Source organism: Cydia pomonella, chromosome 2 (assembly GCF_033807575.1).
Source record: "Cydia pomonella isolate Wapato2018A chromosome 2, ilCydPomo1, whole genome shotgun sequence".
Taxonomy (NCBI): Eukaryota; Metazoa; Arthropoda; class Insecta; order Lepidoptera; family Tortricidae; genus Cydia; species Cydia pomonella.
The window spans coordinates 29,962,691-29,975,804 of NC_084704.1; the positions used below are offsets into that span (position 1 = coordinate 29,962,691).

The 13,114-nt window shown below is 41.2% G+C and overlaps 1 protein-coding gene across 4 annotated transcripts in view; it reads left to right on the plus strand.

Moving 5' to 3' along the window:
* The first annotated feature begins 285 nt into the window (after window positions 1-285).
* Window positions 286-13,114, plus strand: part of LOC133534880 (reticulon-3-B) — a 35,916-nt gene continuing 23,087 nt past the window's right edge. Inside the window, exon 1 of one of the 4 annotated variants that reach the window (XM_061874184.1) lies at window positions 286-1,353. In XM_061874184.1, coding sequence (XP_061730168.1) covers window positions 687-1,353 — 667 coding nt within the window. In that variant the 5' untranslated portion in view covers window positions 286-686. Of the gene's footprint in view, window positions 1,354-2,838; window positions 2,992-13,114 lie in introns of those variants that run through there. The other 3 variants (XM_061874185.1, XM_061847780.1, XM_061847778.1) reach the window with 3 other exon arrangements.

Sequence of the window (13,114 nt, forward strand, 5' to 3'; positions counted from 1 at the left end):
ATTTTATTTAATCGTGTTTGAAGAATTTTTAAGGTTAATCAAATTTGAAAAACGTCTTAAGAGCGGCGTTCAAATACGTAAATGGGTACCAAATCATTGACCATATCATTAAAGAAAAAAATGTTTAAATAATTTGCTGGCGTAATAAACAATACTTTGTTATTCAAACCTGGTGTTTTAGCGCCATTCACAGTGCAACATAAATTGAAAACAAATATTGCATTCTGACCGCACTCTAATCAATTTTCGAATTGTCAAATAAGCTCCGTCGGTAAAGCAGAAACTCTGGAACTGGAAGTCGATAATTTTGCATTTTCCTGCATTGAGTTCGCTAACGCTAAAAGATTGGCATAGTCCGTGTAAAATTGTAGTAAAAAAATATTGGAGCTTTATTATATATACATTTTAGTTTGTATTGCATTAGCATTATATTTTTTGTAAGCGCGCTCACGTAGTAAGGCAAGGGTGGGCTCCTCACATTGGCGGGCCGGCGATGAGTAATACCGCTCGTCTTGCAGAGTGACGTCGCACAGTACCCCACACAGCCGCTCACTCGCGAGCCTCAGTCCTCCGGCGCCCGGCGCCCCCACGACACGGCAACCGTCTCAACTGCGCACTAACGATTTTCCACCGCGCCCTAGAGACGCGCCCATCTTCCGATCACACTCTTCCACCACTACACTAGAATGGACGGCACCGATGATCTTCTAGGAGGGTTCGGCGACCAGATGCCGGCGGCGGCACCCCTGCCTCCGATGAAGCGCGAGCAGGACTCAACGGATGACTTTGAGCACCTGGGCCGCGAGGGTCGCGACGACAGCGAATCGCCGCGTCACGGGCCAGCGCGCCTCGCCACCCAGAACTTCCTGGACATGGAACGGGACGTGTTCGCGGACCCGCCGCGCGCGCCCTCCGCGGCGGACAAGCTGGCCGACCAGCTAGCCGACAAGTTCACCGACAGCGAGTCGGACGCGGACACGGCCGGCGAGTCCCCGCTGCACCGGCCCGCGCCGGTCGCGCCCGTGACGGCGCCCGCGCCCGACCCCACGCCCGTGCTTGCTCCGGCTCCCAGCCCCGCACCCGTAGTCACGCCCGCGCCCGCGCCGGCGCCGGCTCCAGCACCCGCCCCGGCACTGGCTCCAGCACCCGCCCCGCCGGTGGAGGTTCCGCGGCCCGAGCCGCCAAAGCCAGTCGAGCCCGCGCCCGCACCCGCACCCGCGCCCGCGCCAGCGCCCGTGCCTGTGGCGGCGCCCAAACCGGCCCCAGAACCGCCCAAACCCGCGCCCGAGCCCAGCCGCACGCCGGTCGCCCACGTCATCGAAGCTGAAGTCATCTTCTGCCAGATGGGACTTGGTAAGGCTTGTACGAACTTATTAACCATTAATTCTCTTTTTCTCGTCAGCACTGCTATTTACAGGACCCTTCGTTAAAATGACTTATGTTCTCAAGATTAGTCACAAGTCTGGGAAATGATTGTGATTGCAAAGTTAGAGTAGCGTGTTTAATATTTTGAAGGGAATGCTATTTGCATCTCATGATTTCATTGTCCAGTTTCGTCTCGAACCGGCGCTGCACGCGCTGGATCTTAAGCAACAATGGCCGTTCAAGGTCTCAAAAAGCCTGAGTAAAAACTGGTAGGCGCGTGACGGCGATGAATCATGGGTCATTAAGTTTTTTCACGACGAAGACTTCAGTAAGTAGGTATTAAGATTGTGATGCGCGCGGGGTGCGGGATTGCGGGGGTCTGAGAGGTGGCGGAGCGGCAAGAGCGTTGACCGCTGCACTAACGGCGCAACGACCCACGTTGCAGGCGGAAAGAAAGGACGTCCGCCAACAATGAGAGCACCCCGGAAGCTGTACAAACTTAATACCTAAGTGGGTTTTATGTTATTGTAATCAGGTTGTGTATAGTTGCATTTTTATTCGTACTGCATTAAGGACCCTCGAGTTACTGCATCCATGCTCGCGTATCGTAGTCGTGCCAAAGCCACCCGTGGCATACGTGTCGCATCGGCATAAAAATCGATGCATGTTATCCACGGCCCAAAGCGGACGTGGTGACTCACGGACGCATTTGATGGTTACCACAGCTACCATATGTACACTTTTTATTTTTATCGATTTCCTCCCGAAATTATATTAAATCTTTCTGTCGGCTATTAAACAATGGGTAGTTTGAGTTGAGCGTTTGCAGACACAAAATAATTGCGCCCGCAAGTAGGTAAATGTCATTTAATTGGGTTCAAAATTTGTTCCTCCGCTATAACCGTTGATTATTTACCATTTAAGCGATATCTAGAAAAATGTTGACGGAAACGTATTGAGACAAAATTATGAATCCTTTTTAATTTTAGTAGCTAACTTTTGTAAAAATTGAATCTTGTGACTTTCATACCACGATGATAATAGATATATACCTAGGTATCCTAAAAGATGAATGTACATCGCAAACATTTCGCTGTTTGCCCATTATCAGCAATTAACAGGGAGAGGACGATAGCACTATCTTATCTCATGAAAGCGGCAGAGAGCCAACAACGTGAAGTGAAAGTCCCGCGAATAATCGCAATTCGGACCAATTCATAATGTCGCGTGCAACTCATAATTATATTGCCTCACAACCACGCCTCTGTCGAATTTAGATAGTATTGCTACAGAAGAAAAACCACCAGACTTCTATTAAATAATACGAGCATCTACGTCAGCAGCAATAGAGCTAGCAATAACAACAAATATTGCATGATCATTGGCGTTCCATAGATAGGGTATAGTCTGGTGGTGCGGGATGGGCGGGTGCCACCATCGCTATTTTTAGCAGCAGTCGCGAACCGCGGGCAGCTCACAAGCGCGCGACCTGCCGCCGCGCTCACGTCGCCCGCACCTGCGATCCATGCAGCCTCGCGAACACCGTGCCTAGTGACTCATTAAAGGACCATTACCTTTTGTGTGTTTGTTGTGATCTAATCAAAATGGGATCCGATGACATCACTCGTGAGTATCGAGTTCACTTCCTTCCAAATGTTCTAGTTTTGGGTGGAGTTGCTATTTTTTCCGGCGTTCACGAGTGTAACAGATGATCAGCCGCGTTTGACGATTATTGGAATGTTAGTTGTGTTTTCAATTTGACGGCACCGTAGAAGGATAACCGAGTCAGTACATTATTTGAATTTCAAAAGTTTTGCTTACTCGTTTTGACGGAGCGTTTGCCACTTGGCGACGCTAAAAAATATCCTGTGCCCCTGAAGGACTTTGTGTAATACATAACCTTTTCCTTGTTTTCTGTTATCTACACGGCTGGTTTTGGCAGGCCTGTGCCCCATTATCTGCAATTATCTGTCATTGATCAAGTGCCATGGGCGTCGCTAAGGCGCATCCACTACAACTGGCGTCTTTAAAGTCGTCGTGCTATTTATGTCTCGCATTATATGCAACGTTTGCGTATAAAAATTCCGCGCGTCGTATAGTTTTGTAGATATGTGTATATAGATATGCCGGTGATACGTCAGCAGATCTCTAAACACTGCTGACCTAATTCCAGCCCTTCAAAAATGCGACGCAGTGGGCAGTAGCGAGCGACCCTCCCCTCACGTTAAGCAGGCACACACAAAGGGTGGAACTTCAGATGTTCAGGAGCTGTAATCGTTTCTTATTCGTCGCTAGCCGGCGGAAAAACAACAGACGCTAAGTGGTATTTTGGTTAGCACACAGCTAAATGGCAATTGCCTTGGAATAGTGATCTCTAGACGTTTGCAAAACTAGTTCAGACTTTTGTAATATTTCAACACCCGGGTTTAAAAACTGAACATTACTTTTACTATGCAAACGCATATTGATGATGGTTATATTCCTCCGGGATCAAAAAGCTCAAGTTGATAGACAGCACTCAAATTATTTAGTTGCAGTGCACCGTAGTTGGGTTTTCCGGAAAGCCTAGACGGGTTGTAACGGGGCGAGGGGTCGCGCGGTGAAGCCTGGATCGATATCGTGCGGCCGACGCATACCTACCGTCTCGAACTTCGTTTACTGACGAACGAGCAGCAGTTTACATTCACCACTGAAACTGAATAAAAAGTATGAATCTAAGTTCGAAAGCGACTCAATAATGTAAGCATTCCGCTGCGGCGTGCGACGAGTCGACGACATTGTCACCCCTTTAGTACAGTTTTGCGAACAATGGTTTCCATTCTTCGTGCCCGCGTGCATTGTGGGGAGAAAGTTAATTTCGGCAACATTCTGGGTGACTAAGCAACCGTGTCATTTGAAAGATATTGTCCTTTTGTAAAGATTAAGTAGGTCAAATGTTTGGAAAGTAGGTCTATTTTATTGCATTTGTGTTATCGGGTATCTTGTGTTAGCTCTCGGATGGGGTGTCTCGCTTGAAAAGGTTTACCATATAGTAATCCGTCATGTATAGGATGTTTCTTGTCCCAGTTAATAGACAGCAATCGATAAGGCGAATAAACCGCGCGAGTCGCTTCGACCATTATTTACTTGCCACTTATAAAAATTGAAGCATTTTCACATATAAACATGACGGCTAATCCGCAGAGGTAGCAGGAGACACGAATTCTTACTTCTTTCGCATCATTTATTTTTATAACAACCCTTATACATGAACTGATCTAATAAAGTTGAAGTGTGATGATCAATGATACCTTCGTGTTTTTTACTCTGATATATTAAATATGTACCTACTTATCTGAAAAGCTATGATGTCGCGTGCGTTATCTTTGCTTTATGTATATGTTTGTCTGTAGCCGTCCTGCCATGATACGACTATGATCATCAGTGAAGATTGTTATTACCTGGCACTGACTAGTGGTAACTCTGAACTCATTATCGATCGTGCTGATCGTCTCTTTGATCTTGACTTGTCAAAGATTTTCCTGTTCTTTTACTCACTAATCTCACTATAGTCAATTTCTCTTGGCTGTCTATCTGGGCTTGGCTATCTCGGCGACTTGCTGAATACACGTAAAACTAGTGCTAAAAAGAATATACTTATGTTATAATAAGGAAGTGCGTCACCTATTGATTAAGACATTAAGTTGTATAAGTAGCTAGACGATGACATCTCCCGCATGAGTTCACTAAGTACCTATCGCTTAAGAATGACTCACACCAATCTATTATTCTATGTAAATTTATGTACATACTTATTCGCGGTGTTGCAGTTCGAGTACTGTTATGACTGAGTCTAAATTTACACTCGACTTCAATAAAGAGTTTGAGTTGTACCTATGTCTATTGGTAACCCTATTATTATTAGCTAGTTATTTATTTCTATTATTGCTATTAGTATTGGCTCATGTATAATTTTGTGTTAACGTAAATATTTTAAGCCCGAAGGTTAATAAATAACAAGGGTAACATTGTTTCCTATGGTGGTGAGCTCAGCTATTTTCTATACAAGTTTGTGGTTTTCTTGGAAACAAAGTAGCAGACGTTATCGCATTGAAATACAGTTTACATTATTTCCAAATGGCTCTATAAATGCGTCTTCATTTATTTAGAACTTCGAATACTCCGATGGAGACTAAAGCGCTACTTCTGTTGATTGACTAGATTCTATTAATTTTATGCAACGGGGCAAATGTCATTTTGTGTTCAACTTGTCAAATTAAGAATTTATTCAAGTTATTTTCGTCAAAGATCGATAGGCTTTCGAAACACGTGTTGTTGAATGCATACGACACTTATTATTTATTATTTATTTATTTATTATTATTATTTTATTTGATACACTAGCAGCTCTTGGAGCTGATGCGTGTATATCGCAGCACTTGTGTTTATTTAGCACTTTTTAATGTTCTAAAATGTGTATCTAGTCTATTTTTGAAAGACTTCACTGACGGTGCACTAACAACAGTTTCTGGTAGAGAGTTCCACACATTTACTACACGATTTGGCAAGAAGTGTTTCCTAGGGTTGCTAGCACATGGAGGTTTGACAAGTTTTTTAGAGTGTCCTCTTAACCTTACATTCTGGCTTGATATGTATAGGTCTTTAATATTTGGAACATTGTAGTGTCCAGACAAGACTTTGTATGTCTCAATAAGATCGCCTCGCTTCCTTCTGTCCTCCAATGTTGTAAGACCTAATTCCTGAAGCCGTTCTTCATATGGCTTGTCTTTCAGTGAAGCAACCATTTTAGTTGCTCTTCGCTGTACTTTTTCCAGCAAAGTGATGTCCTTTTTAAAGTAGGGGGACCATATCTGAAAAGCATACTCAAGTAAAGGACGGAGATATGACTTGTATATTGTAACAAATAGATCCTTAGTAATTACATGGAATGCTTTCCGGATCATATACAGCATAGAATTTGCTCTCTTGGTAATTTTGGTGATATGCGTGTCCCATTTTAAGTTATGTGAAATAGTGATGCCCAGGTCTCTTTGACTAGTTACTGCTTGTAGGGGAACAGAGTCAATGTGGTTATGCCCAGGTCTCTTTGACTAGTTACTGCTTGTAGGGGAACAGAGTCAATGTGGTTATTGTTGGAGCGTGGGATGTAATTTCAATTTCTTAGCGAGTAAATGCAAATCAAGTAGGCTTTTTAATTAGACACGGCAAAGATCTCAGCAGCGATTGTTTGAGCTCAGATACTCAAAGTACTTCTGAGAACTCGAATGCACACGATGAGTATTCGGAATACACGGCCTGGTCGAAATCTTGACAGACAGATGGGTATTTGTCGCGTGCTGCAGGTGCGGTGACGTCACGTCTATATTTATGTCGTCTGCCGTGCCTGACTTGTCTCGACGGAATGGAACGGAACTACTCCGCTTAGGGAGCCGGTGGTATACAGTTATTAACCATATTGATCCTAATTATGTATGCGGAAGTAGAAATGCCCCTCGGTCTGAGTTCCGTTCACAACGTGGTCATTTCCATTTGTCATTATTTACGAGTCAGGGCGATTTGTGAAACAGGAGGATATTACCTACAGTTTTGACTAGTTATTGTACATAACTAAGTTACAAGCAAGTTTTGTGGAGTAGATGGGGAGTTAGGATCGGTTAAGTACTTTTAGATGCATAAAACTTTTTCTGAATTTAATGGCATGTAACAAATTAAGCAATAATCTTCCCATTCCGATGTTAGGTAAGCCCATGTGATTTAAACTTCATGTTTTTATCGAATACTGGCGAGCCCAACTAGATCAATCCTGAATTGCATTCGTTGCCACATGTCCCATCACATGCGCCTTCTTAAAGTTGTGGATTCACAGTTTTGACAAATTCGGGTCCCGCAATGTCATCCCAGTGCTTTAACCGATGTTCTAAAACATTATTTGTCACCAGGAACTAAGTTTCCAACTCAACCGTCCTTGTTTTGTTTATGTTCAGGAGATTAATATGTACTTTTACACAAACTCCGTGGTTTAATGTTAAACAAAGGGGGTTGGGAATATGAGATCGTAAAATGTGAAAACTTCCCCATCTACATTAATTATACTACATTTATAACTTCCCCGAATCAAAGCATCTAATTATCGTAACTGGTATGAATCATGCGGGTGTTAGTAGATATCATGCGAGGGTAAAACAGCCCCTGACCTGAGTGTGTGACAGTGCCTGACTCACTCTGGGCACCGCCGTAGGTTGACTTTATGCCTAAATTGGACACCAAAATTTCTAATGACAATGTGTTAGCTAAAATCGGTTATATGTACACCGTGGGCTCGAGTAACCTGACAGATTTTTACCACGTATTCCTGAGGCCGAAATGAGCAAACAATTTTACATGACTTGGTTATATAATGTGTACTTTTGGTCAAATCGCAGCCAAAAAGGCGTTTTTTGCATGAGTTGTGGCAGAAACAAAGTTTCACAACAATTGTGATTATCTCTAAAACAAGACCGATGTCAGAAGACGTTGTATGACATTTTAGTGATAGTAGTTTGTTGCCCATTCCTATCTACCGTCGATCATTAATTCCAAACAAGGAAAAACAAACAGAAATCCTGCTTAGACTTAAATCTTCGGAGTTTTCGTTTACTGCTTTTTAGGGTTCCGTAGTCAACTAGGAACCCTTATAGTTTCGCCATGTCCGTCCGTCTGTCTGTCTGTCTGTCTGTCTGTCTGTCTGTCTGTCTGTCTGTCTGTCTGTCTGTCTGTCTGTCTGTCTGTCTGTCTGTCTGTCTGTCTGTCTGTCTGTCTGTCTGTCCGAGGCTTTGCTCCGTGGTCGTTAGTGCTAGAAAGCTGAAATTCGGCATGGATATATAAATCAATAAAGCCGACAAAGTCGTACAATAAAATATAAAAATTTAATTTTTTTGAGGGTACCTCCCCTACACGTAAAGTGGGGGTGAATTTTTTTTGCTTCAACCCTACAGTGTGGGGTATCGTTGGAAAGTTCTTTCAAAACGAATAGGGGTTTTCAACAATCATTTTTTTGATAACGTGAATAGATTCGGAGATAATCGCTCCGAAAGAGAAAAAAAATGTGTCCCCTCCCCTCTAACTTTTGAACCATAGGTCCAAAAAATATGAAAAAAATCGTGGAAGTAGAGCTTAAGAAAGACATTAAATGAAAACTATAGCGGACATGATCAGTTTAGCTGTTTTTGAGTTATCGCAAAAAGTTGCTCCCATAGTAAAAGACTTACTTTAATTAGGTACTGATTATGCAAATTTGCCTATTTGTTTAACTCTTGTGAAAGGTACCGTTTTATCCCTTGGTTAACAATTTACTATACTTTAAGCTCCAGTTTAGCTTATTGTGACGAAAGAGTAACTACGGAACCCTACACTGAGCGTGGCCCGACATGCTCTTGGCCGGTTTTCTACTTATCGTAATCGTTTTGTCTGACAATTGTGTATTGGTATTATGTGATAAATCTAGAATATAATGTAATTGGTTGGTGGGTTGATGGTCAGACTCTTCGAAGTGTATGTGCGTTTCCACTACCACGGCCTCATACATTTCTTCACGATCTTTTTTTTGTATGGTCTTTATTAGTAGGAAAGTTGGCTCTCTTCCACGATTCGCTAATCATAAAACTTTGTAATTTTCGAATTATTTCTAATTTCTGTAGCATCGGCATCACCAATATTTTTCAGTGTATGTTCATTCATTCATACAGTCTTATAGAGTCTGACTAAGATACCTCTTCAGCGATTTCGTCGCGTATTTTATAGAAGTTTGACGTTTAAAATAACACTTGCACGTGCTATAAAAAACTGTAAATTTTAAACGGCTGTAATTTTTTTTCTAAACAAGATCACTACGGCTTTCTTACCCCGATAGAAAGACTTAATAGAAAAATCTTGTCAGGATGTCGCCGTTGACGGATACGTCTAGGAGGACATCATCATCAGAAAGTCTTACTATTATATTATATATTCCAATATATAAGGTAGAAGTACTAGTGCTCGACGCTGCACTAGTCACCGACATGGGCACTTTATTTCATGGAAATATGGGTCAAATTTGAACAACGAAGATTTTTCTGTATTCGAACTTAATCCTTGTCACTTTGACATAAAGTGCCCATGTCGAGTACTAGTGCAGCGTCGAGCACTAGTACTTCTACCTTAGTTTTACGCTGTGCGACGTTACACTGGTAAATAGTCATTAACTGAAAATTGGTATTTTCCAAATAGCAAGAAAATTTGCTACATCCTACATTCTTGATTTCGAAACACTTAAAATGACCACGAAGTTTCGTGCATTTCATAATAAATAACTAATTTACTATGTTGTATTTTGAACAGAGGCCTCGAAGCGGCAGTCCCATACTATGTGACCCTAGGGCCCATCAGAAAGAGTGACCCTAGGGCCCATCAGAAAGAGTGACCCTAGGGCCCATCAGAAAGATTGTTAATAGAATTTGCGGAAACGAAGCATGCCTGACATATTTATCGGAAAATCTGGAGCCCATATGCGGCTAAAGTGCAACAAACTACGACGAAAGTCAGTTAGTTCTTCGTACGAAGGTTGGGATAGCTAAAGTAACTGAAAATTTGCATTATTTAATTCTAAGCCAAGTCGAAAATCATACAATTTCCTTCGTACAAAAATCGCATTGGGTAACAAGGAATATTACGCGAAATTCTGCTTAGGGGGCGCCACTACCACAATCCATCACAATCTGAGGGTCTACCGAGAAACGAGAAGATGGAAATTTCGTTATCTAACCTCCCTATCACTCTTGCATAATCGAGCGATAGATAACTTCATTTCGAGTTACGCGTTTCCCGGTAGGCCCTTTGTAAACAAACCGCCTTGATGCATCAATGTTTTATTTTATATCTGTATAACTCGTAAAAAAACAGTTTAAGGCACAGTATGTATAAGTTACTCTATGGTTTAAAGATAGGTGCTAGTGCTGCACTCTGGCGATAGAACATTGCAGTAATACTCTGTTGTCTATTGACGAAAAGCAGAGTAGGTAAGAGCACCAAACGTCCTGCAGTGCCGTTCTCTCGACTATTATTGGGCTCAAATCAAAAGTGTTTTAAAAGGGAAGGATAAAACAGCCAAAAAATTTAACAACTCCAGATGGGCTGATGCAGACAAATATGAAAAAAAGCTGCCACTGAATGCAATAGGAAGAAGCTGCCTATTGTATTCATAGCAAGAAAAAATAATAATTAAAAAACTGATAATTATCTAAATTAAAAGTAGCTTTTCATTGTAGTTATTCTTTAAAACATAGTCTCTTATCAATTGCATCAGTGTTTTTCATTTGAAGTTTACAGATTTTAGGGTTCCGTACCCAAAGACTTAAACGGGACCCTATTACTGAGACTCCGCTGTCCGTCAGTCCGTCCGTCCGTCTGTCACCAGGCTGTATCTCATGAATCGTGATAGTTAGCCAGTTGAAATTTCTACAGATTATGTATTTCTGTTGCCGCTATAAGAAAAAATACTAAAAGAAATAAAAATATTTCTTTCCAATTTCGAGGTTCTCATCCAATCACCGAAGTTAAGCAACGTCGGGCGGGGTCAGTACTTGGATGGGTGACCGTTTTTTATAGATAATGGTACGGAACCCTTCCTGTGCGAGTCCGACTCGCACTTGGTACACACTTTAGTGTGTTCTGGGCGATGCTGAAACAACACAATACACAATCGAGTTTGGCACTGTCGCACGGGTAGTTTTTTCATACGTGCTCTTTAGATTGAGATAATTATTTATTTAAACATAATATTATTATATCACTAGACTATTTTTTTATTCACAATTTAGCGGATTAGTTACATTGTTTTTTTAAATCTTAAAATGAATTGAATAGAATTATTTTAAATCCGACTACCGCATCCACATACAATGCAGTTTGATGTGCCGCTGGAAAGTTTACAAAAAACTGAAATTTTTACAAGTGTAAATTTTGAAAAGTTCTCATACTTTTGTGTGGATATTGAAACTTTCCGTTTCTAAATTTGAAATTTCGCTGAAATTTTCTAGAAAATTTTGAGATACGTACTTTTCAATTCAGGAAATTTTCCGATTTTTTTTAAGTTTTAAGTTATAAATATTAGGCATATACATATAACAATAATTTCTCCCTTTTTCTTAAATTATTTTATTTTATCGTATATACATGTATATCCCCACCAAATTTTCATGTAAAATGTTGCTAAGACGAGACCATATGGCTCGCATTGTCAAAAAGTGTTCAGATCTCATGTAGATCGAAGCTACTAACTCTACAGTCTATACATAACGTCTACAAGCCCTAATTTTGGAAATTTTTCACCTTATTCAAAATATGTGGCTTGGCCTTTCTACTTAAATAGTGTTAACAAAATCGACTTCACAAAACAGGTGTGTCATTTCATTGTTTTCATTAGCAATTCAGCAGCACTTCGCGAAATGGTGCTCTCTGAAAGAAAATCCAACAATCACGATGCTTATATTGTATGTGATGATGATGACAGTTGGACCACCTGTCAATATATTATGCTTTTAAAAGAAACTGTAGATACGATAAAGATAAAAATAGTTTATTATTCAAGTAGGCAAGTACACAATATACACAATGCGCTTAGGAACGTCAAATAAAGCTACGTCGGCTCTAACCCTACACCTCTGACCCGAGTGGATTTAAATCCCCCCCCCCAATTGGGCGGTTTCAGTTCTAGCCGTTTTCGTGAAATCCAGTTGCATACCTACGTAAAAAAGGAGAACATAAACATAGACATAGACCCCGAGGAAACGAGAACCTCCTCCCTTTAGACTTCGGATACAAACGTTTGCCGCCGTTCCTTGTTAGTGGTTCTCGGTTTCTCATGAATGCCTTTTAGGCTTGAGATAGCTACTTATTTAGCTGCCTCACTTGAAAATACCATTAATAAATTATAGCTAATACGTAGGTATATTAATAACAATTTGAAGTGCTGATAAATAAAACAACATGTGTAAACTATGCTACCAGACAAATTGACTTATGTTATGTCATCATACGAGTACATTTGCCGAAGCACGTGTTTCCTGCAAAGGTTGCATTGTCTTGTCTCGGTTACACGTGTCGTGTGTATGGTTAATTTACGTCGCCGATGTTCATAACATTGCTACTGCACTTGACTCTCTTCTGACCTTTTCTCTCGGCAGTCAAGTTCAAGCAAGGTTGGGATTCCAATTCGACAAGTGATTTGTTAGAAAAGTTTAGCTACTTGTATCGTTTTTAACGCTAAATAAATAAATAAATATTATGTCCCATTCTTACACAAACTGACTAAATCCCACGGTAAGCCAAGAAGGCTTACATTGTGGGTACTCAGACAACGATATATATAATATACAAATACTTAAATAATATCTGTGCTCATCACCCAAATAATTGCCCTTACCGGCATTCGAACCCAGGACCATCGGCTTCATAGGCAGGGTAGTGACCCTCTAGGTCAGACCGGTCGTCGTCGTTGTGGTTAACAAATTTCCTTTAAGATTAACTTATCATAAACTAGCGATAAGCTAAAGGAAAAATCCATGAAGTTATAGTTACCTGACAGTGAATACGATGATATGAATACCGGCCTCGATGTTATGCGGTAATCTCTGATAAGTAATGTGTTGACGCGCATTAAGTGATTAAGTAAAGCTACATAACATGACGCAGCATCAAGACCGGGTGAGTCACCGGTGGACAACAACAGGGCAAG